Genomic DNA, 25231 nt, shown 5'->3' with positions numbered 1-25231 from the left:
AGCGAGAGCTGTTTCAGATTGATGTGTCAAATTTAAATAAAACTGCTACACATATCATTGGGGCATTAGCAGCACAGGAGTTTACAGGTGAAACATAAAACCTCATGTGATGGGTGGAACATAAAACCTCATGTGATGGGTCTGCACGTCAACTATGGAGCTCAACAGTGACCACCCACCCCCTGGTTCCGAAGTAGATTTTTTTTTGCTTAGACTTTTAGAAAAATATGTGCAACATTGGAAACCTTTTTTAAACCTTAATTAGCTACGTGGTGAATAATAAGACCTATAGCGTATTTTGCGGACTATACATCACTCCGATGTATAGATATAGAGGGATAGATAGATATATAGATAGATAGATAGATAGATAGATAGATAGATAGATAGATAGATAGATAGATAGATAGATAGATAGATAGATAGATAGATAGATAGATAGATATAGTGAGGCAAATAAGTATTTGAACACCCTGTGATTTTGCAAGTTCTCCCACTTAAAAATCATGAAAGGGTCTGAAATTTTCATCTTAGGCGCATGTCCACTGTGAGAGACATAATCTAAAAAAAAATCTGGAAATCACATTTCATGATTTTTTAAATAATTTATTTGTATGTTACTGCTGCAAATAAGTATTTGAACACCCGTCTATCAGCTAGAATTCTGACCCTCAAAGACCTGTTAGTCCACCTCCACTCCACTTATTGTCCTAAATTAGAAGCACCTGTTTGAGGTCGTTACCTGCATAAAGACACCTGTCATCCATCCATCCATCTATCTGATGTAGAGAGACAGAGACACACACAATAAACGTATGTTAACGTAAGATATTAATCAAATAACTACACTAACGTAACATATGCCTGCTTGTCCACAAACACAAGAGATATGAGTTCTTTTCACTGATGTTTACTGTGGTGTTACTTTTTCTTTACAGTTCACACCGTAGAACTAGCAAACATAAAATATAACATAAGGTCTGGCTCATATTACATATACACGCAAAACTGCATATGAATGCATGGAAAATATACATACCACTTTGGCCTACTAGTAAACAAACCAGTGAACCGAAAACTTAATATTTTACTTTTCAATTGTTTCTTAAATAGTGCTCTGTCGCTTAATACCTTTGAACTCTCCTCATGAAAAAGAGTCTCAGTGCTCTCATTAGGCTCTTCCTGTATAAATAAAGATAAATTAATTAAAAATAAAAACTGTTTTGTATTGGAAATTTTCAAACAAAAAAAATATCAATGGAAAATGTATTTCCGGAACTGGAGCAGACTTTGAAGTGGGCAGGACTTTTGAGCTTCATAACTTAATGAAAAAAAAATAAAAAGTAGACCAACAAATTTATGTAAATGAAACCTGACTAAACATCAAAATATTTTCATCATATGATAAAAAAAAAAACTTGGTGAAGAGCCACATACCAAACCATATACAAACATCATGTAGTGTTATAACTTTAATACAATTAAGAACATGAGTGTTGCACTTGTGACCCATGTATGTGTTTTCAGGTGTATGGACCGGAGATGGCACTAAGGTTATCTGGAGCGATAAAGAGACTAAAGTGCTGCTGGACATCTGGGCGAGTGAAGCCGTGCAGCAGAACCTAAAGGGAAGCACCAAGAACAAGCACATCTTTGAGCAGATCTCCAGAGCCATGATGAGTCATGGATATATGCGCAGTGCCGACCAGTGCCAGAGCCGCATCAAGAGGCTTCGGGCCGGCTTCAAGAGCGCCATCGATGGACGCAAGTGAGTAGGACACCTCTGAAAACACACTGGAACTGATGTTTACTGTCTGAAAAATGACTACATTTAAACTGTTTGCAGTGATCCAAACTTAATTGAATCAATTCCCTCATTTGCAAGGAAACATTCAGGGCTTGTTTTCCTTATTCACTGCAGAAGCAGGCCTAATATCTTGGCATTTCTCTGCAGTTTATATGTACGTAATATGTTGGGATGCACCGATACTGATACTGATACTGGTATCAGATCCTGGAAAATTTGATGAATCGGGTATCGTTCAGCCAATATTCTGATTGGGCCTATGCACTGATGTAATAAGAATGTCTCAAATTTTGAACTTCTATTTATGCAAATTTGTTTTGTAAATACTTGGAGGATAAAACTACTCGATTTTGTGACATGTTAATTGCTTTTTAAGAAAATAAATGCCATTTCAATGCTTGCTATAAGCGTTCCGATACTTGATATTAACAAAGTATTGATATCGGTATTGGATCTGAAAAATCTGGATTGGTGCGTAATGTGTTTCTGTATTTTCAGAGGCGGAAAGCAGGAAGTGAAGTTCTTCAACCATCTGATGCGAGCTTTTGGAAACAAGTACCTGAACGCTACAACTGAGGGAGTAGTCGAGGACGGAGGTAAGACAAAACCTGTGGACATGTCATCTAGTGTCCTTTATCCTACTTAAAGGTGCTGTACCTTTTACTGTTTTTAAAACATGAAAAACAGAACTTGTCCATTTTAAACATTTTGCCATGGTCCAAAGTTATTTCTTAATTACCTTATGCATTCTGGCCGTCCTATTTATTCACCATAATGAGCTTATAAGCGCTTTTTACAACTTTCAGGGTCAAGCTATAAGTTTTGCCATTATGTAAAGCTAACACCAACTGGGCATGTCCCACCCGGAGGAGGCCCCGGGGAAAACCCAGGACACGCTGAGGGGACTATGTCTCTCGGCTGGCCTGGGAACAGCTTGGGGTCTCACCGGAGGAGCTGGAGGATGTGTCTGGGGTGAGGGGTGTCTGGGAGTCCCTGCTTAGACTGCTACCCCCGCGACCTGGCCCCTGATAAGCGGAAGAAAATGAATGGATGGATGGAGGGAACAACAACTTGCATGCTAACACGCACTTCTTGCTTATCGGACAATAAAACGCTTTATAACTACATGCTGATGGCACACAACACAACAGACATATTTTGGTATTTTTACATGGACGTAGATTGGGTACTGGGTTTTTTATTTACTTTTAAGACAATAATTTTTTGATAATTTTGTTTCAGATTTTTGAAACATCTCATCACCACACAGCCATAGAGAAGACACAGAAACCTCAACCGAAGATACTAAAATACAGTTTCTTGTTTACAAACTTTCAATGCATTTTATCTGTTCACACAGCTCTAGCCTTTTCAAGAGTGTGCTGTTGAATTGGCCTTAACTTTAATGAAAATATGAGCTAACTGAGTCCGTCCTACTACATGAGTGTTAATGTTTGTAGCATTTGGCTGCATTTTGAAAGTTGGTACTTAATTTTTAATTGTATGATTTAGAATGAATTGTGTTGTATGTGCAAGTATTCAAAATTTATCTTTTTTATTTAAGTAATTATTTATATTTATTATTCATATTTTAAGCTGGTCTCATACATTTCAGTTACGTTACTACTACAAGTTCAAGTTGTAATTCTTTATTGCTTAAAGGTGCGCTATGTACCTTTTCTAGTAGAGGGTCCACCACCTGCTTGCTTTGATTAGAATATTCCACAGTTAAACTTATCTTATGACACTACTAGGAAAGTTACAGATCAAATCTATGGAGAAGCAAGTTTGCTCACACTAAGAATGCATGTTTTTGAGGTATATTTTCCAGCAATAAAAACACCTGTAATTGAATAAATGCAAGATAAGATTAATGCCATACTGCAGAATGTTCCAGACAAGGCATTAACATCTCCATGGTGACAAAGCGGGAAGCGAACCCCCCATCAGAAAAGTTACACAGTGTATCTAAATGCCAAAAGCCTAAACTTTAAAACTGATTTGTTTTAATTTTTCTACATATACATGTTCATTTGTCATTGAAAGTTACACACTGGTTAAAGTTGCTCGACAATTGTCTTTATATCAACTGGACTCAAACTACCTGCTCTAAAAGAAGAATTTTATCTGAATGGTTATTGTCCTCAATGCTTTTGTAAGACCAATAAAGCTTCACTGTTTATAACTTTCCGGAATTTGGGTTTTTATATGCACAACTGCACTTTCATATCACGACCACTTGGGGGAGCTGTTGTCTGTTTATATGAGCAGAGTAAAGAGTAACGCTAATAATTAGATTTACTATGCAGTAGGAAACACACAATATTGCGTGACATATTTGTTATGTATTTGTACAACTTGAACATTTTACTTGAACCACTACACCATAGATGCACAAAAAAAACATTTGCATTGTCATCACTATCCATGGGTTTCAGAAGGATAAATTAAAAATTAGGACTGTTGCCATAGTTCAATTCAATTCAATTCATTTATTTTTGTAACGCCCAAAATCACAACAACAGTTGTCTCGAAGGGCGTTCATGTTTTGGTTGATGGGGGAAACCGGAGTACCCGGAGGAAACCCATCCAGACACGGGGAGAAACATGAAAAACTCCACACAGAAAGGCCTGGTGACCCGGGGATCGAACCAACCTTCTTGCTGTGAGACATGAGTGATGGCACTCAGTCACCGTGCCGCCAAGACACAAAAAACAAAACAACAAAGTGTTATGCAATTTAAATATTGTATCTTTTGAGTGGGCAAAAGTTCACAAAATGTTGCTTATAACAGAAAGCTGAAACCCATGGGGATGTAGGTTTTTCATGTTTACATTTTTGTATGTATAAAAATACATCATCTTCATAGAGCAAAGATTGCAGAGCTTTGTCAGGTCATTAAGATTTTTGGGGTTTTTTTGTACAGTATATTAAAAATCCCAAGCAAATTATGGAAAATTGGTTGGAACAGAAAGCACATTGTTTATTTGTCTGAAATAAATAGTTATTGCTAGGATGGTATTAATTTGATCACATGAAAAGGGGATACAGTTGTGGGGGGGTCCGGCAAGTCTCTCGTTCACCACCACAATATCATGAATAAGATGCATTTGACTGTATTTAAATATAAGGTTTGACTGTCCCAGCCCATGTGATCCCTAGGCTGGGACAGCCCAGGGATCACATGGTCTGGGACAGTAATTATATCTAAATTTGACAGAGCATCCAACCACCAGTGTCTGTCTCCAAGTTTGCGTGCGTGTGTGTCTAACTGTGTGTGTGTGTGGGGACTCAAATATGTACACACACTCACACATATCATGGGGGCCTGCTTTCCTTATTATTAGATCAACAGCATGGTTTGAATTGATTCATTTGATCAGGGACAGTGCACAAAAAAGCCTTATAAAAAAGAACATTTCTCTGCCAGATTTTAACAAAATACCAGTTCCCATTTTCAGTACTTGGACAGATGATATCACAAATTACAATTAAAAATGTACTGAAATACTGATATGGGTTAAAATAGGTTAGGGTTTAGGTTAAGTTTAGGCAAGTAGTGACTGGTTACAGTTAAAGTAAATGAATGTGAGTCAATGTAATGTCCCCAAGAAGCATGGAAACCCGTTGTGTGCGCTTGTGTTCATGTATTTGTGTAACCGTGTGTGTGTGTACACATACGTACCAGTGTCAGAGACAGTGAGTCTGAGGCAGCTCTATATGAGGCTGCTCAGGTTAAACTCAGCTCTGGAGGATTCACTGGGTCAGACTCTGCTCTGAGAGCTCCAGACCAGCCAGAGCACATAGTGAAGTGTAGGCTGTGCAGACTTCATTAGGCCTGCATATTCCTTTTTACATTCATTTGTGTAAAATATTTATATTTTACATTAGCTACAGATATAGAAGACATGTCACCCACGTCACTATGAATGTGGGGTGTGAGTGATTGGGGGTCGAAGCCATGATGGGGCCGATGGCACAGTTTGGCAGCATCATTTTTGCCAGTCTGCCCCAGCACATCACTTCCAAAGTGACTGAGTGGGGACTTTAGAAGCACTTAATGACGACTGCTAAACCTGTAAAGCACAATGTATTACAAAAGTATTATTTAGATATCAATCTTCAACTAGCTAAACTCAGACAAGACTATTTTTCGGCACACAGAAATATAGAGAAAGTGTCATCAGTCACCTCCAGTCTCTACCTCTAAAACCTTCAAATCAGGTTAGAAATCTAGGGGTAGTAAGGAACTCAGACTTGAATTTTAACAGCCACATCAAATCAATAACATCTGCAGCTTTTTACCATCTAAAAACATTGCAAAAATCAAAGCTATACTGTCAAAACCAGACTTAGAGTGACTTATCCATGCATTTGTCTTCAGTAGGTTAGACTACTGTAACTGCATGCTCACTGGCCTCTCTAAACGACCGTTAAGACAGCTGCAGTACATCCAGAATGCTGCTGCTCCTGACTAGAATTAGGAAATACGAGGACTGGCTTCCTGTGGATCAGAAAATAGACTTGAAAGCAGCTCTGCTTGTGTACAAGTCTCTCCATGGCCTAGCACTAAACTACTTGTTATCCGACTGTGCAATATGAACTATCTCGCACTCTGAGGACTTCAGGGTCCAGCCTGGTGCCCAGAGTCAGGACTAAACGTGGGGAATCAGCGTTTACGTTTTATGCAGCTAAAACCTGGAGCAGTCTTCTTGAAGCTTTGGGACAGGGCTCTACTTTGACAATGTCTAAATCCAGGCTCAAAACAGTTCTGTTTAGCTGTGCATGTGACTGAAAAGTTTTTACTCTGCACTCTTCTCTTTTAATGTTAATTTTACGATGATTATTTGCAATTATTTATGTTTTGATTTGTTGTATTGTGATTTTAATGTCTTCTTATTTTGCAAAGCACTTTGAAGTACTTTGCGTACAAATTGTTCTATACAAATAAACTTGTCTTTCTTGCAAACCAGGAAACATTTTATACATTAATACTTTGCCTGGAATGTTCCGCAGTGCAACATTAAACATTTTGATCTGGCAGTATTTTTATTGGTACTATGAAAAACAAATACTATGATATTACATACACCCAGCCTATGGAGCTTTACCACAGAAACAGCATGAGCTCCTTCTTCTGGTGATGTTGCGTAACTGTTCCAGAGTGATTCATTGGCCTGAAGGAGTGTTTTCTGTCAGAACAACAGCCTCATGTTCTCTGTACCTCCACACATCAGGTGCCCTCCCCTGTTTAAGCAGGTACCTTCATGTTGGGCTGTGTTTTCTACAGTCAGCATTGAACAGTCAGGATACTGTAAAAGAGAGGATTCAAAATGGTATAATTTGTCACTTCAAAAAAGCAGCATTGTTGCATTATAAGAGAAATTAAAATTAAATGTGCACTATATGATTTTCATGGTGGAGTGTCCACCACCTACCTGTCTCCATGGAGATGTTATTACTTTGCTAGGAGTGCTCCACAGTATGGTATTAAACTTACCTATGTCCGAGGAGACAAGCAATTTCAGATCTGTGGAGATGCTAGCCTTTCCTCCCTGTCCTTCCCTATCGCCCTCTGTCTCGCCCTCCCTCTCTTTCTCTCCCTCTTTTATTCTCCCTTTCCTTTCTTCATTTTTCTTCATCTTTCTCCCCTTCCTTCCCTCCCTCTATATACCACCTCACACACATCCTTTCTCTCTCTTTCCCTCTTTTTCTCTTTTCCTCCCTGCTCCCTACATCTCATTCACCATCCCTCTCTCCTCTGTCTCTCTCATTAGAGTTATGTATGGGCTTGTTACAGCAGCATTCCTCTACTCAGCTGCTTCTGAACATGTGCATTCCTTCAAGACAAGAAGAGGTGTGAGAAAGGAGGGAGAGAAAGAGAACGGGGGTGGCATTGTGGTATTTTATTAGTTTTTGTCATGACTCCAGTCTTCTCCCTCCCTTTTGTGTCTATGCCTGGAGCTGGGCAGAGACTCCAGCACCACCTCCTCACACCTGCAATCAAGCAATCAAGCATTCACCTGGTGAATATTAAGAGGTTGTGGATCTCACACTTGGCCCTCCAGCACTCGTCAACTGCCTCAGGAGTCCCATAAACCAACAAGGCTCAATAGGACTCCTTATTCATCCTGATGGCATCCCTTACTTCACCCAGAGGTACTAAGCACTGAATCGCTTTTCCATGTTACCTATTATGGACATGGGTTCATTTAAGTTTTCAAATGTGAAATGCATGTCCAGAAGTAAAATACTGGACATTTCTTGCAAAATTATTTGGCATGTAAGAAATTGTGATCTGGGGCGGCTGCAGAGAGATCTGGGCAGCAGTCGAAGGCAGGGACCTCGACGACCAGATCTCCAGACATGGAGACTAGCTCTGGGGACATGGAATGTCACCTCGCTGGGGGGGAAGGAGCCTGAGCTTGTGCGGGAGGTTGAGCGCTACCGGCTAGATATAGTCGGCCTCACCTCTACGCACAGCTTGGGCTCTGGAACCCAACTTCTTGAGAAGGGTTGTCTCTGACGTTGCCCGCGGGGAGCGGCGGTGAGCTGGTGTGGGCTTGCTCATTGCCCCACAGCTCAGCCGCCACGTGTTGGAGTTCACCCCGCTGAATGAGAGGGTCGCGTACCTGCGCCTCCGGGTCGGGGACAGGTCTCTCACTGTTGTGTCGGACTACGGGCCAAACAGCAGTGCGGAGTACCTGGCCTTCTTGGAGTCCCTGGGAGGGGTACTAGACAGTGCACCAACTGGGGACTCCGTTGTTCTCCTGGGGGACTTCAATGCCCATGTGGGTAATGACAGTGACACTTGGAGGGACGTGATTGGGAAGAACGGCCTCCCTGATCTGAACCCGAGTGGTGTTTTGTTATTGGACTTCTGTGCTAGTCACAGTTTGTCCATAACAAACATCATGTTCGAGCACAAGGGTGTCCATCGGTGCACGTGGCACCAGGACTCTCTAGGATGATCGACTTTGTTGTTGTGTCACCAGACCTCCGACCGCGTGTCTTGGACACTCGGGTGAAGAGAGGGGCTGAGCTCTCAACTGATCACCACCTGGTGGTGAGTTGGTTCCGCTGGTGGAGGAGGATGCCGGACAGACCTGGCAGGCCCAAGTGCATCGTGGGGGTCTGCTGGGAATGTCTGGCGGAGCCCTCTGTCAGGGGGGTCTTCAACTCCCACCTCCGGGAGAGCTTCTCCTGAGGCTGGGGACATGGACTCTGAGTGGGCTATGTTCTCCACCTCTATTGTCGATGAGGCCGCTCGTAGCTGTGGTCATAAGGTCTGTGGTGCTTGTCGCGGCGGCAATCCCCAAACCCGGTGGTGGACACCGGAAGTAAGGGATGCCGTCAAGCTGAAGAAGGAGTCCTATCGAGCCTTGTTGGCTCGTGGGACTCCTGAGGCAGCTGATGAGTACCGGCAGGCCAAACGGGCCGCGGCTCGTGCAGTCACAGAGGCAAAAACTTGGGGTTGGGAGGAGTTCGGGGAGGCCATGGAGGAGGACTATCGGACGGCCTCAAAGAAATTCTGGCAAACCGTCCGAAGCCTCAGGAGGGGGAAGCAGTGCTTCACCAACACTGTTTACAGTGCGGGTGGAGAGCTGCTGACCTCGACTGGGGATGTTGCCAGGCGGTGGAAGGAATATTTTGAGGATCTCCTCAATCCCACTGTCACGTCTTCCGAGGAGGAAGCAGAAACTGGGGACCCGGAGGCGGACTCGTCCATCACCCTGGCTGAAGTCACTGAGGTGGTTGGCAAGCTCCTCGGTGGCAAGGCTCTGGGGGTGGATGAGATCCGTCCTGAGTACCTCAAGTCTCTGGATGTTGTTGGGCTGTCTTGGCTGACACGTCTCTGCAACATCGCGTGGTGGTCGGGGACAGTACCTGTGGAATGGCAGACCGGGTGGTGGTCCCTCTGTATAAGAAGGGGGACCGGAGGGTGTGTTCCAATTACAGGGGAATCACACTCCTCAGCCTTCCCAGTAAGGTCTATTCCAGGGTACTGGAGAGGAGAATCCAACCGATAGTCGAACCTCGGATTCAGGAGGAGCAGTGTGGTTTTCGTCCTCTATACTCTCCATCGGGTCCTTGAGGGTTCATGAGAGTTTGCCCAACCAGTCCACATGTGTTTTGTGGATCTGGAGAAGGCATTCGACCGTGTCCCTCGCGGTGTCCTTTGGGGGGTGCTCTGGGAGTATGGAGTCCGGGGCTCTTTGCTAAGGGCTGTCCGGTCCCTGTATGACCGGAGTAGGAGCTGTGTTCGCATTGCTGGCAGTAAGTCAGACCTGTTCCCGGTGCATGTTGGACTCTGCCAGGGCTGCCCTTTGTCACCGGTTCTGCCAGGGGCCGGAGGGGGTCTAGTTTGGGAACCACAGGATTTCATCTCTGCTGTTTGCAGATGATGTTGTCTTAATGGCTTCTTCGAGCCAGGACCTGCAGCAGGCACTGGGGCGGTTTGAAGCCGAGTGTGAAGCGGCTGGGATGAGAATCAGCTCCTCCAAATCCAAGGCCATGGTTCTCAACCGGAAAAAGGTGGTTTGCCCTCTCCGGGTGGGTGGTGAGTCTCTGCCTCAAGTGTAGGAGTTCAAGTATCTTGGGGTCTTGTTCACAAGTGAGGGAAGGATGGAGTGTGAGATTGACAGGCGGATCGGTGCGGCGTCTGCAGTGATGCGGTCGCTGTATCGGTCTGTTGTGGTAAAGAAGGAGCTGAGCCCAAAGGCAAAGCTCTCGATTTACCAGTCAATCTATGTTCCTACCCTCACCTATGGTCATGAGCTCTGGGTAATGACTGAAAGGACAACTTCGCAGATACAAGCGGCTGAAATGGGTTTCCTTATGCTGCTCCTACACGTTGAGAGGAATCAGTTGAGGTGGCTCGGGCATCTGCTCAGGATACCTCCTGGACGCCTCTCTAGGGAGGTGTTCTGGACATGTCCCACCGCGAGGAGGCCCCGGGGAAGACCCAGGACACGCTGGAGGGACTATGTCTCTCGACTGGCCTGGGAACACCTTGGGGTCCCACCAGAGGAGCTGGAGGACGTGTCTGGGGTGAGGGAAGTCTGGGAGTCCCTGCTTAGACTGCTGGCCCCTGCGACCCGGCCCCGGATAAGCGGAAGAAAATGAATTGTTGGTCTTGTTTAAAAATTCATACTTTTAGTTGTATTCAGAGTTAAAAAATATTGTATGGCTTTCACAGAAATATATTTTAAAATATGTGACTTTTATTGGCTCTCTCAGCTAAAAAGGTTCCCGACCCCTGCTATAAGTGATCAAGAGATATCTTAATTTTTTACCAACTGCTCCTTCAGTGGGCTTTATTGTGAATTCAAAATAATTTAAATTAACTTATAATTTCTTTGGTAGTTCTACAGGAATCTGCGGTATAAGGACTTGAGAATTGTAACTAAGTCCAAGTTTGAGTCCTTGGTAGACAAGTCCAAGCTTGAGTCCTCTAGACTGTTTGCATGACAAATCCAAAATGATATCTCTCTGTAGTACTCTATTTATACAGATGGATATTACTCTGGTCCCCTCTCCCTGCCTTGCATCCCGAGCCATCTGATCAGATTTGTTTATTTCAGTGATGCATAAGGCGCTTGTTGGGCACTCCTCATTTTAGAGTTTAGTGCTTTTCTCATTGATTTTGCGGAAATCTGTGATGAAACCTCCCGTACACTGTCTTACTCTTGATTCAGTTTTATTCACACAACATTTCAGTCCCTCTGACCTTCCTCAGGTATGAGGACAGCCCCTTCCGCTTCCCTTATATGAATTAAGGGACTGCCCCCTTAATGTAATCAACCAATCACAACAGTGAAAAAAACATACATTTACAATTAGGCCCCAGTGTACCCACAAAATTGTGCATAATTAATTTTACATCAGTCTTTTGTGAGTTAAAACACATGGACAATGACTGGAAAAATATAAAGGTTAATATCACATTAAAAAGGTATACTATAAATTTGACATTTTTTAGCAAAATAAGTGATGCCTCCAAAAGTTCACATAAACCTCCCTCATTGCTCAGAGGGAGGCCAAACAAATATCGCTCTTCATTACAGCACCCTTTTAACATCATAGCATTACATTAAACAATAGTTCATCATTTAGGCATTGGGCTAAGAGTTTGTAAAGTAAAAATCCCATAGACTTTGCGTCTTTTTAACGCACATCGTAGTTGCCCCCCCACAGCAGAGTGGGCACCTGTTCAATCCCACAGAAACTAAGTGAAGAAACAGTCATATTTAAACTGATTAAAATGAGCAGCAACAGGAGAGTCTGGGTCGTGGCGTCTTATTGTGTTTTTGTGCTCACTTATGCGGATTTTGAGTTTTTGTGTAGTCTTTCCCACATACACAAGACCACATGGACAGCGCAACAGGTAAACTATATGGGTTGACGCACATGTAATGACACTCCTGATGGGGAATATCTTTCCAGTAGAAGGATGTGTATTTAATAAGGCCACACAAGGACACAGTTATAGACATGTATTGAGTGCACCAAAGGCCTGTTTTGTGTCTGCTGGTTTGCTTGACTTGTTCCTATTGAACTGTGGAATGACACTTAGTCCACACTAAACAAAGACTTTTTCCTTTTCAAGGCAAATGTGCTCCATCTTTAACAATCCAAGGACTCTCCATTCACTGAAAATAAGTCTGAAATTAAGTAGGTTTAACGTGACATAATAATAATAATAATAATAATAATAATAATAATAATAATAATAATAATAATAATAATAATAATAATAATAATTTGAGAATAGAAAAAGATTACATATTGGCCAGCTATGATTTTAAGTTCACATGCAGCTTTAATGGGAAAATAAAAGCTAGTAACGAAACTAGATACTTATTTGAGTAAGTATTGATCCTAAAAAAGTGATATTCACAGGACAGAAATTAACCTTCCCTGAATAGCTTTAGAATGATCTTGAGCTGTATTAGAACAAGTATAACACCACATGGACTAGTATACTGTCTTGGACCACTATGGAACCTACCTGGATGACTGAGGGATTACACGAATATAAGACCACATATAACTGATCTATTGTCTAAATAAAGAGTGTCTTTATTATCATTGTGGTATCAGAATTGGTATTGAGTCTATTCCTTAGTATTGAAATCTACTTAGAAATTTAGGATGAGACAACACTGTCCCTCTATGTGGTAATAAATGAGCAAAACAAAATCATTAGTTGCAAAAAAAAACCCAAAAACAACAACCACCATAACACTGAAATAAAAGAAGCCACATATGAATTTGAGTGCATTTGTACATTGGCTCAAACAATGACAGCTTTGTAGTGTTTTGAATGAATACACATGTAACTAGAGTTATATAGTTTTGCAAGAAGTTCAATATAAAAATATGAAGACATTTACTTGTTGCCAATAATGTCACTTCTCTTATTTGTTTATTTTTTATTTATTTATTTATATATTTTTTTAAGACATTTTTATTAAACTGAAATGTGCAAAGGTATTAAACCTGCATGAGCGTGGTAAATTACATTGTTTCTACCTTGGACATTTTTAATCCAGATTATACATCACGCTATTCCTGTTTAACCCATTCATCTGCATAATCCAGTGCATTTTAATTTATGTCTGTCTCTGTCACAGCGATGTTGATATAAACCAGTGGTTTCCAAAGTGTGATCCGGGGACCTCACTGAGCCTCAGAAGTCTTACAGGGGGGTCCCTAAAGATTGTCCACACAATGAGCAAGAAAGAAAATTGAGTTTTAAATATACTTTACATAAGATATTTGTTCAAATGTCTTTATATTAGTATTAAGACCACAGTTTTAGCATATGAATCTAAGGAGAAAATTTTGCATTATTTTTATTATTAGAGGGCCCTGTGAGATCACGTCGATAGAGGGGCAGCGGCACAGTAGACTTTGGAATGGCTGATAGGCCGTAGGCTCTAACATGCCAATAAAATAGTAATAAGAAGTGTGTACTACAAGATTACAACAATATAATGCATGAATATGTATTATCTTTCCAAGAGTTTTCAATAGTAAAGGCCAAAACCAGAACTTTGGTAGAAATAATAATAATAAAAAAAAAAATAAATAAAAAAAAAAAAAAAAAAAAAAAAAAATAATAATAATAATAATAATAATAATAACAACAACAACAACAATAATAATAATAATAATAATAATAATAACAATAATAATAATAATAATAACAATAATAATAATAGTCATTATTATTATTATCATTTCTACCAAAGTAGAATTTATTATTCATTATTATTATTATTATTATTATTATTATATCATTAATTTTATTTTTTTCCCACAACTATGACGACAACTGATGTTTCGTGCCAAAGTAGATGGACAAACATTTTAACTAATCAAATACACCTAAATTTTAGACCTACATACATTCTGACCAATGGTAGTTAAATTCCTGGTTTTGTTTGACCAATTATTATCGCATATATAGTGAAAGAGGCGGGCTTTGGTGCTTGTTGGTTTTGCCCAGTCCGGATGAAGCAGCAGCAATGTGCGAATGTGGCAACCGAGGCGCAGACAGGGAGGGGTATTAGATTAACCAAAACCGCGGCTTGTTTGGTCCATTTATCTTAATTTTTTTTTTTTCATTTTTATAGTCTGCGATTCATGCTGGAGTACGTCTGGATAGTTCTTTTGCACGGTAATCCGTTGTTCGTAATCGGGACCCGGAGCGCTAGCGTTAGATAGGATTCCTCACGAAAGAAAGAAGCTACCATCCAGCCTCAAAATGGGCCGATAATGAAAAGGTGTTGTGCTGTGAAGCGATTATGACTTTGTAGGATTATTTATTTTAATTTATTCCCCCTTTACCCTGTCCCTTGTTTTGTTTATCCACAATTGATTCCACGCCTTGCAGCTTGCGGGGCTAATTTTGCAAGGGGGGCTATATTGTACTGTACCAAACGGGACGTAATCAAAAAGAGGACTAAACCATGGAGCAAGCCGGTATCCTGAAAAAGTTTATCCAAACTGTGAAGGAAATGAACGAGGGAGACGAGGAGAGAGGAGAGGACAACTTCGGTTGCGACTTTATGGTAAGTCAAATCGAACGTGCAACTATAATCCACATTTACGCACTCCAAAATGCTTTCTTTCTCTACCCCAACCTTTCATTTCCTCCTGTGAAAAATCACCCACCACACCGACCCCTCCCTGTGTCCTGAGCCCGTGTTTGTGCCCCTTGTTCCCGGGCAAGAGGTGAGACAAGCTCCTCTTTCCTTCCTTCTCCTCCCTTTTCCAGTCTGTACTTTACATGGCGGCCTAGCATTGTTTCGGTGCTGGCAAAGCCAACAGGCACCGGCTGCATGCTTTAGAAAATAAAGTATTATTTATATATATATATATATATATATATATATATATATATATATATATATATATATATATATATATATAATTTCGTTCATTGACAATGGCAATAAAACAATTTCTGATTCTGGTATAATTTTATTCTTGGTTTAGTCTTCAAATAGTTTAAGGTTAGCTATGGTTTAGTCCTGGCTTAGATCTAGCCAAGTCCTGTTGTAGTAGTAGTTTTAACATTAATTCTAGTTTACTTCATTCAAGATGTTACTTTTGAAAGCCAACTATTTTTAGAAGTATTGATAGTTCATGTGAATAGAACCAATTCAAGACTTAATAATTGTACCAATCTGGCATCTTTAAATCGGCTTTTAAATCAGTTTTTAACCAAATTCGAACTGCTTCATTTGTTCCATATAACGTTTTTCGGAACAAGTAAAATGCCAGTTAGGTGCCCAAATGTTATTGATCTTGCATGTTACTTCAAGATATTCTGTCTTAGTTATGTTAACAGCATAGACTCCCCTCTCTGTACTTCCCTACTTTTGGTTAGTTGCTTGCTGGAGCTTGCAACATTCTTTCTTAGGCCATTTCATAACATTTCGTTCTGGCTTTTAAACTGAAGTTTTATTAACTCATACAAGGCTCCACCAGTCTGGACAAAGCCACTGTAGACTGAAACAAGCAAGTAGTATATTCTCCAAAAGGCAGAATATGTGTAAGACTGGGTAACTGGCTAAGTAGGTGGGGTTAGTCTTCCCTACACTCTAAACCTTTCAGAAATCCAGATTGCAATTATTGGCTCTCGTCAGACTTAAAATTGTTATTGTTCTTTTTATATTTAAAACTGAATATTGTATGAAACATTAAAAGGAAAAACATAGTCATTATTCCTTTGTATTATCCAGCTTGATACTATCATACCTTGGAATTTCCGAGTGTTTTTCAAGATACTCTATACTGATTCCATGACATAGAAAACAGTATAGGGTATTTCATGACATACACACGTGGACAAAATTGTTGGTACATGTTAACAAAAGAAAAACTCACAGTGGTCACAGAATTAATTTGAATCTGACAAAAGTAATAGTAAATAAAAATTCTATGAATTTTAACCAATGAAAGACAGACATTGCTTTTCAACCATGCTTCAACAGAATTATTAAAAAAAAAAAAATTCATGAAACAGGCCTGGACAAAAATGATGGTACCCTTAACTTAATATTTTGTTGCACAACCTTTTGAAGCAATCACTGCAATCAAATGATTCTTGTAACTGTCAATGAGACTTGTGCACCTCTCAGCAGGTATTTTGGCCCACTCCTCATAAGCAAACAGCTCTGGTTGTCTCAGGTTTGAAGGGTGCCTTTTCCAGACGGCATGTTTCAGCTCCTTCCAAAGATGCTCAATAGGATTTAGATCAAGGCTCATAGAAGGCCACTTTAGAATAGTCCAATGTTTTCCTCTTTGCCATTCTTGGGTGTTTTTAGCTGTGTGTTTTGGGTCATTGTCCTGAGACCCATGACCTGCGACTGAGACCAAGCTTTCTGACACTGGCCAGCACATTTCTCTCTAGAATCCCATCATAGTCTTGAGATTTCATTCAAGACACCCTGTGCCAGATGCAGCAAAGCAGCCCCAGAACATAACAGAGCCTCCTCCATGTTTCACAGTAGGGACAGTGTTCTTTTCTTGATATGCTTCATTTTTCCATCTGTGAACATAGAGCTTATTTGCCTTGGCAAAAACCTCCATTTTTGACTCATCTGTCCATAGGACATTTTCAACAATGGTATCCTCCTTGGTCATCTCCCAGTAAGTCCATTTTGGCTCAAACAACAACAGATGGTGCAATCTCACCCTGATGTTCCTTGATCTTGAAGTTCACCTTTAATCTCTTTATAAGTTTTTCTGGGCTCTTTGGTTAGCATTCATATTATCTGTCTCTTTGATTTGTCATCAATTTTTCTCCTCGGCCACATCCAGGGAGGTTGGCTACAGTCCTATGGATCTTAAATTTCTGAATAATATGTAGTAGTCACAGGAACGTCAAGCTGCTTGGACATGGTCTTATAGCCTTTACCTTTAACATGCTTGTCTATAACTTTCTTTCTGATCTCCTGAGACAACTCTTTCCTTTGCTTCCTCTGATCCACGTTGAGTGCGGTACACACCATGTCACCAAACAGCACAGTGACTACCTGTAGCCCTACAAGGCCCACTGACTGATTACAAGATTGTAGATACCTGTGATGCTAATTAGTGGACACACCTTGGATTAACATGTCCCTTTGGTTACATTATTTTCAGTCTTTTCTAGGGCTACCATCATTTCTGTCTAGGCCTGTTTCATGAGTTTATTTTTTTAAGTAATTCTGCTGGAGCATGGTTGAAAAGCAATGTCTGACATTCATTGGTTAAATTTCATAGAATTTTTATTTATTATTTTTGTCAGATTCATGCTATTTCTGTAACCATTGTGAGTTTTTCTTTCATTAACCGAATGGTACCAACAATTTTGCCCACGTGTGTAGAACCATAGTTACTGTTAGCTGGCCTCATTGCATAACTATATATATTTTTTTTTTAGCCAAATTGAATTTCTTCTTTCTACTCTCCAGACCCTGCTGCACTTTTAGGTGTCATTGGCTCCATCCTGGGCCAACCAGAGACATTTTTACAGCTCAAAAAAACACAAACCCACTCACCTTACTGACATAGGCAGTTTGTTTTTGTATTTTCCTGAAAACCTTGAAAATTGACTTGACTAGCTTTAATTTTTGGTTCACACTTTAGGTTGTTGTGGTAAGCCACTGCTTTAGCCACATCTGCTCTCCACTGACACACAAGGCTCTTACACCACATATTACATATAGGCAAGGCAGGTAAAGTGTCTTGCCTATCGTATATGGACTTCCCAGTGACAAAATTGGCCTTTCATATTGGCCTTAAAATATCGGCAGAGCTTATCAGCCCTAGCTTTTTAACCCCTTAGAATTCCGGGTCAATTTGGTGAAATTGCCTTTGTTCTGACATCTGCAAATTAAAATGATGACCACTATTGAACCCGCAGTAGTATATAAGCAGGTTTGGGGTCTTTGTAAAGGTAACACCCTATAGTTTTACCCACAGGTGTCAGAATCACTGTAAGTTTGTCTGCTGAGCATTTACACATTTTGGAACACACATAAAAAAATAATTTATCTCATTCTCACCTACATTTTTTTGTTAAAATGAAGGTGTAAAAAGTTGCAGTAGGTAACTGGGGACAAAAATACACTGTATCTCAACTGAAAATATTGTTGACCACTCACATTTCAAATCTGAGGACAATATCTATAAAAATGAGATTTTTACACTCCTTTTTTCATTAGTAAATCCAGGCGTTTTATGGAGGGACTTTTGATGTATCCAAATTTATCCAAACCTTTTCAAACCTATCCAAATGAAAATATTTGGAGAACATTTGAGAAAAATGCAATAACTTGAATGCTTCAACCCACAGACATCAATGAGGACTGTACTGAAACCTTACACTTAGAGGAATCTGTATCTGCACACCTAGCTGCTCTACGATGGATGTAAATTTATATAGCATATCCAAACACAATTTAAAATGTATATTTGTATATAAAATATAGTCAAAACAAATGGTATGGGTCAAAATAAATATATATTTACAAACCACACACTGCAAACAGTGAACAAACACACACTGCGAACTGAAAACACACTCCATATGATTATGGCTGGTCTTCTGTGCGCCAGTCATTATAGCAGTCTTTGTTGCTGAAGCACAGGGGTATATTGCAGGTTAAACATATCTCTGGAGTTTGGCATGTCACTTCCTGCACTTCAACCTGCCCTGTGTGTCTTGTCACTGCCCAGGTTGATGTACACAAAACAATGATACCTGCTTCCTTCTGTGTTCTGATGGCTCCTGCCTCTGCCAGCTCCTAGATAAGTTTCTCTAAAGGCCTTTTGGTGCATAAGGATTTTACCCATTGATCTCCACAGTGTCCTTTATAGAGACTGAAGGCATTCACAATGGCAATGTACACAAAATGGTAAAAAAAAAAAAAAACAACAACCAAAAAAACAAATGCATCTGATAAAAATAAACCATTATCAGTAAGAAAATGTAACTGCAATTTGTCTGATTGTGGATGCAGATCTCCAAATCAGTTGTCTTCAAAGGACTTCTCCTTATGGTTTTCTTGTGCCTAAAGAAAAACACAAATGTGCACAGAAGCCATGCTAATGATTACACATGGTATATTTTACCTACAATTAAGTCAATAGTAGAAAAAAACATGCTTACCGATCAGGAACAGCGTCCAGTCCATCAAAACATAAGGTCCTCTACTCCTGAGTCCAAACGCTATCTTCACTCTTTGCCACGAACTGCTCCGGGTCAGAGATGCCTCTAAGTATAACTTGTACAAACATCCACAGTGTCCTCGATCGTGTACTTACTTTGTTTTGTCCGTTTTGTCATGTTTAGAACACAAAACTGTTGCAAAACAACAGTGCATAAAATTACGCACCCAATACACACGGATCTCTGCCTCCACTCTGGTCCTTTTACGCAGGCATTAAACTCCATCTTGCGTACGGAAAAGCATGGCATCAAGGAGCCCTCAAGGTAAGTGAAGTCCAAATCCACATTTTTTACTTTTTTGTAAAAACAGCTAAATGGGGGAGAAATTATGTCTCAGGCCCCATTCCTGTTTAAGGAACGATCCTCTTTCCTAACAGAGGTAACAGAAGAAACTCTAAACAATACAAATCTGCATCGGCCATGATAATACCCATGTAGGTCAATCTCTAGTTCTTGTATCGAGATAGATGTTAACGTTCAGTCATTTCTGTATTAACTGACTGCAAATTTAATGTCAATCTAAATAGACATTTTCTTTCCTCCCATCCTTGCTGTCCCACATCTCCAGGGCAGACTACTAAGATTGGGTTAATTACGAGATTTTTTTTTTCAGGAAACAAAATTGGTTAACACTGCTTTGTTATTGCCTTCTGAAAACAAAGTCCTCAGGCAACAACAGAAATTGCAAAAAACTGACTCACCAGCACAATTCTGATTGTGATGTGCTATTTAAATTATATCGTCCTATCAACAGTTTTACCCTCCTGCTTCTCCTATTGGTCAGAATGGATGAGTGACAGGTTGATTTAACCAGTCACAGTGAAGTGTTACAGCTTCTTTAAGATGACAATAAATTAATCTGCTGCACCAGTATTTAAAATGTGAAAAACAGAACAAATAATTTTTTTCTTCCTCACTTACCTTATGCATTCTGAGCGTCCTAATTATTCACCACAGTGAGTTTGTACGCACATTCCACAACTTTCTTGCTTTGTTTGCCGTGACGCTGGTAAAGCCAACAACAACAAGCATGCTACCACACACTTCCTGGTTATCAAACAATAAAATGCTTTTTAATCCCTTGACCATGGGCCGTGTAATGTACATATATTTCTGCGTCATCCACACAAAAAATCTACACATCAAATGAAAGTTACGGCAGTCATCTTTCTGAATATGTAAACCATTTACACCTGTAATCACCACAGTGCTGACAGGAAAGCCGTTTTTACAGAAAAGTGAGAAATGTGGATTTGGACTTCACTTACCTTTGAGGGCTGTGGTTCTGTCAAACATCAACGTATTCACACAAAGTTAGTCTCATTCGTTCCGTAAAGGTCCAGAGAATATAATCCAGTCAAGAAATTATGTCCACAAAAGAAGTTAGATCCTTCATGTCCAATCTGCTGCAGGAAAGTGAAATCTGCTCCGTCACTTCTTTGCATTTCTTTTGTTGATTTCAAACATAATAAAATTCTGACAGTGCCAACTTTGTTCCTCAGTGCAAAACAAACTTGTTAGCTTGTGATTGACACCAAAGTTGGCCACTAAGGTGGGAGTTGTGTGTTACTGGAGCTCCAGACAGTGAATGAGTGCTATAGATGACTGAAAGAGTACGCCCCACTTACATTACACACACTTAGTGATGTTTTCCCCTTAAAGCCAATGAGCAGCGGAACACAACGATGCATGACATGCAGTAGTTTCCCATAAACAGATGGAGTTTGCTGTGTGCACAAAAGGAGGAGACTGGATACAAAGATCCGCGTGTAATTTTACGCACTGTTTTGCAACAGTTTTGCGTTTTAATCATGAGGAAATGGACAAAACAAAGGAAATACATGACCGAGGACACTGTGGATGTATGTAAAAGTTAAACAAGAGGCATCGCGGACCCAGAGTGGTTCGTGGAACCGAGTGAAGATCTCATGGTGGACTCAGGAGTAGAAGACCTTATGTTTTGATGGATTGGATGCTGTTCCTGATCGGTAAGCGTGGTTTATCTTGCTATTGACTTAATTGTGGGTCAAATGTGTATCATGTGTAATCATTAGCATTAGCTAATGCCAACCCCTTCCGACCACCACCAATCATTCATGCACATACCACTTGGGCGAAGTGTCTTGCCTAACGACACAATGACAGAACTAAGGACACAATGACAGAAGTTGGTCTCGATCCTCCAACTTTCGGCTTGGGGCACCAAAGCTCTAACCACTGAGCCACTGTCGTATAATGACTGTCACACTATACAATCGCATACAGTGCATTCTTAGTTTCCAGTGTGTGTTTGTTTACATTTTGAAATGTGTGTGTGTTTGTTCAATGTTTGCAGTGTGTGGTTTGTAAATATATATTTATTTTGACCTATACCACTTTTTTGACTATATTTTATATACAAATATACATTTTATATTGTGTTTTGATATGATATATAAATGTACAGTAATAGAGCAGCTGGGTGTGCAGATACAGATTCCTCTCAGTGTTAGTTTTCAGTAGAGCCCTCATTGATGTCTGTGAAGCATGTCTTGAAGCATTCAAAAGTTATTGCATTTCTTCCAAACGTTCTCAAATGTCTCCATTTCGATATGTTTGGAGAGGCCTGGACTTACTCATGATAAATGATTGTTAAAACTTCTAATTTTTATAGCTATTGACCTCAAATTTGAAATGTGAGTGGTCAACAAGATTTTCAGTTGAGATATAGTGTATTTTCGTCCCCAGCTACCTACTGCTGCTTTCTACCACCTTCATTTTAACAAAAAAATTTAGGCGATGATGAGAAAAAATATTTTTATGTGTGTATTAAGTGTATAAATGCTCAGCAGAAAAAACTTACAGTGATTGTGACACCTGTGGGTAAAACTATAGGGTGTTACCTTACAAAGACCCCAAACTTGTGTAATTACTACTGAGGGTTCAATCATTTTAATTCGGAGAGGTCAGAACCAAGGCAATTTCACCAAAATGACCCAAAATGGTAAAGGGTTTTAATTAGATGCAAACAGCATGCAGTGGACTTATTTTGATCTCAACACCTGATTATACAATAAGCTGAGCGCAAGACTAAATTTACTCAAAAAACATGTATAAAAATGAGTACAGCCACATTGAGGGAAAATCTAAAAATAATTTGTGCACAAGAATCATAAATTGAAACAGCAGAAAATGTGGTATTTTTTGGCATATATGTTAATATATGTAAATTTTTTTCCTCATATTTTTCTACTTCTGCTACTGATGACAACTCCAAATCAGTCCCATATGAAAATTCCAAAAGACTCAAGAAACCCCTAGCAGTGCCACCAGCTCCAGTGGCATTCTCCTCTGCTATAACTCAACCACCATTTTAACTGCCTATTGTTGTTTAAATTTAGAATGTGTTTTATCAACATAATTACAGCTGCGGAGAATGGCACAAGCACCACCCACTACACGCTTTGTATCCATGCCATAAGAACTGTGCAGGCCTTCATACTGCAGCATCTCTGTGGCATTCAGGTGTCAATGTAGTAGTGATGCTAGCTGCTAGCATTATGGTTATATTTTTTGGAATTGACGAGCACAATTTTCAATTCTTTTGCTGTGAAATAGGTCAGTTTGTTTGTACAAGGTTTTGAGTCTAATAAAGATGATTATAATTTGTATGGAGGGCCACTACGTTGGTGGTATGAGGTTGTGATGTATCAGTTTCATTAGAATGTTTGTTTTAAAAGAAACTAATGAGATTTAAAGGCACACTGCATAACTTTTTCTGGTGAAGATTATACGCCACCTGCTTTATGAAGATATTATTGCCCATTCTTACCAAGATTACTCCAGTATGCCACTGAACATCTTTATCACCTCCCAAGACAAAACGTTGAATTCTTACTGTGAGCGAGCATGCCTAGCCACAGATCAAATCAAGTGTTGCTCAAAAATACCTTATAAATGTGTAATGAAATAAATGCTAGATACATTACAGGAAGTAATAACATTTCCATGCAGACAAGTAGGTAGTGTAGCTTCCATCAGAAAAGTTATGCAAGTTAAAAGCAAGGTCGGCTCTCCATAGAGTTGACATATAACTTGACCTGGGGGTGCCCAATTCTTCTCCATGATAGAGAAGTTTAATGACTTCTTTGAACATTCTTGGCAATAACAAGCAATAAGATCTCCACTCTCTATTGAGGCAAACAGGCGGCATACCCTTTACCAGAAAATGTACTTACCCTACCTAACTTACAACATAGCAGATGGTGTTGTTGTCCACTATAATGACAGATGACAGTGTTGAGTTAGTGTTGGTGATGGAGCTGATTCCACTAAACAAAACACAAAATAAGCACCTCAACCAGACCACAACTTTGAATATCAACCAATATGTCACTCCCACATTTTACAGGCCTGTTATGTATGTATTCTCAACTTGAACTTTTAAAGCTATTTTTATGTCCCAGTTTCACACCTGATAAACTTGTTCAACATTTCCTTTCCCTGAAGTGTGATTTGTTTCTAACACCTTTGCAAACACATTAAATTAATTCTTTTTGTTTTAAAATTGCTTAAAATGTCATATGTTCCCAGTTGTGTTGTCATGATACTGAAATTTTTTACTTTATTTCGATACTAAGAAACTTGGTACTCAGTACTGGTACTCAATACTGATTCCAATACCACAGTGATAATAAAAACACTCTTTAGAAAATAGAGTGCAATTTCAATACTAAATAGTACTTTTTCATATGACCATCTGGACTTATCTGTGATAATCCCTCAGTCATCCAGGTAGGTTCTATAGTGGTCCATCAGCACATATACTAATCTATTCTATGTGATCTTATTGTTCAAAAGATTTAAACAACTCTGCATTCTGTATCTAACTTGGGTAGTTTTCACACATTGGTGCGGTCTGTAGACTGACCTCAGTGCACACTAAATTTGTTTACTTTTTTTGGGTCACCATGACCCATGTGAGAGTCCATTAGCTGATTGCCAAACTAATTTCTATAATGACAAGCTTCAAACAGACAGAGCGCCTTGAATACACGTGTGCTTCTGCTATACGTGGTGGTCTTTTCTTTCACTTGTGGTTGAACACCCTGGGCGGTATGCTCTGCTGATGGAGGAGAAATGGGTACAACTTTAGAATACATTATTTCCATGCATTTTAGTGTATGAACAAATTAATCATTTTGGAAAAAAAAAACACATTTAATTATAATTTTTCTGACTATCATTTCAACTTTGGTATTCCTGCCCTATGCAGAATCAATATATATTAAACGTAAAAGTTGACATATTTGTTCTACCTTACAGAACCAGTAGCAAGGCCAGTTGTATTAGTATTGTTCAGGATACTTGTTTTCAAAGCTACTGTAGGTCACACATTTCTCTACAGGTTAATTTAGACATGGATTTCGCTTATCAGCCAAGCAATTGTGATCATAATTTTTGCCATAATCAACCCCTACCTTGCCTGGCCAATCCAGAATGATGTCTCTCTGTATTTTACATGATTACATGATCATCCAATCAGATTGTTGTGTCCCTGATTGGCTAATCACCTGTCAATCATGCCCATCTGAACTTGGGGAGATTCACCAGTGACCAGACTCACATTTTCACAAAGTATTGGAAAAAGTGAGTATTCTGGTCCAAAGACCTTGTACCTTACTTCACGTGGTTTTGTCCTGTTGTCATCGCT

At 39.8% G+C, this 25231-nt stretch overlaps 2 protein-coding genes across 7 annotated transcripts in view; both read left to right on the top strand.

The window, feature by feature from the left end:
- zgc:113263 (uncharacterized protein LOC503753 homolog) overlaps positions 1-4007 on the top strand; it is a 44552-nt gene extending 40545 nt beyond the window's left edge. Inside the window, exons 22-24 of the mRNA XM_033989948.2 lie at positions 1528-1768; positions 2306-2403; positions 3050-4007. Of these exons, the coding sequence (XP_033845839.1) occupies positions 1528-1768; positions 2306-2403; positions 3050-3057 (347 nt within the window). The 3' untranslated portion in view covers positions 3058-4007. The remainder of the gene's footprint in view (positions 1-1527; positions 1769-2305; positions 2404-3049) is intronic.
- Positions 4008-14325: 10318 nt separating this feature from the next.
- Positions 14326-25231, top strand: part of ptpn12 (protein tyrosine phosphatase non-receptor type 12) — a 111018-nt gene continuing 100112 nt past the window's right edge. For 5 of the 6 annotated variants that reach the window (XM_055231915.1, XM_055231912.1, XM_033989251.2 and 2 more), the window contains exon 1: positions 14339-14887. In XM_055231915.1, the coding sequence (XP_055087890.1) occupies positions 14786-14887 (102 nt within the window). In that variant the 5' untranslated portion in view covers positions 14339-14785. Of the gene's footprint in view, positions 14888-25231 lie in introns of all 6 variants that reach the window. The other variant, XM_055231914.1, reaches the window with a different exon arrangement.

This window comes from Periophthalmus magnuspinnatus, chromosome 23, assembly GCF_009829125.3.
Source record: "Periophthalmus magnuspinnatus isolate fPerMag1 chromosome 23, fPerMag1.2.pri, whole genome shotgun sequence".
Taxonomy (NCBI): domain Eukaryota; kingdom Metazoa; phylum Chordata; class Actinopteri; order Gobiiformes; family Gobiidae; genus Periophthalmus; species Periophthalmus magnuspinnatus.
The sequence above is the reverse complement of the archived record's forward strand: the minus strand, read 5'-3'. Positions and strand labels throughout refer to the sequence as shown.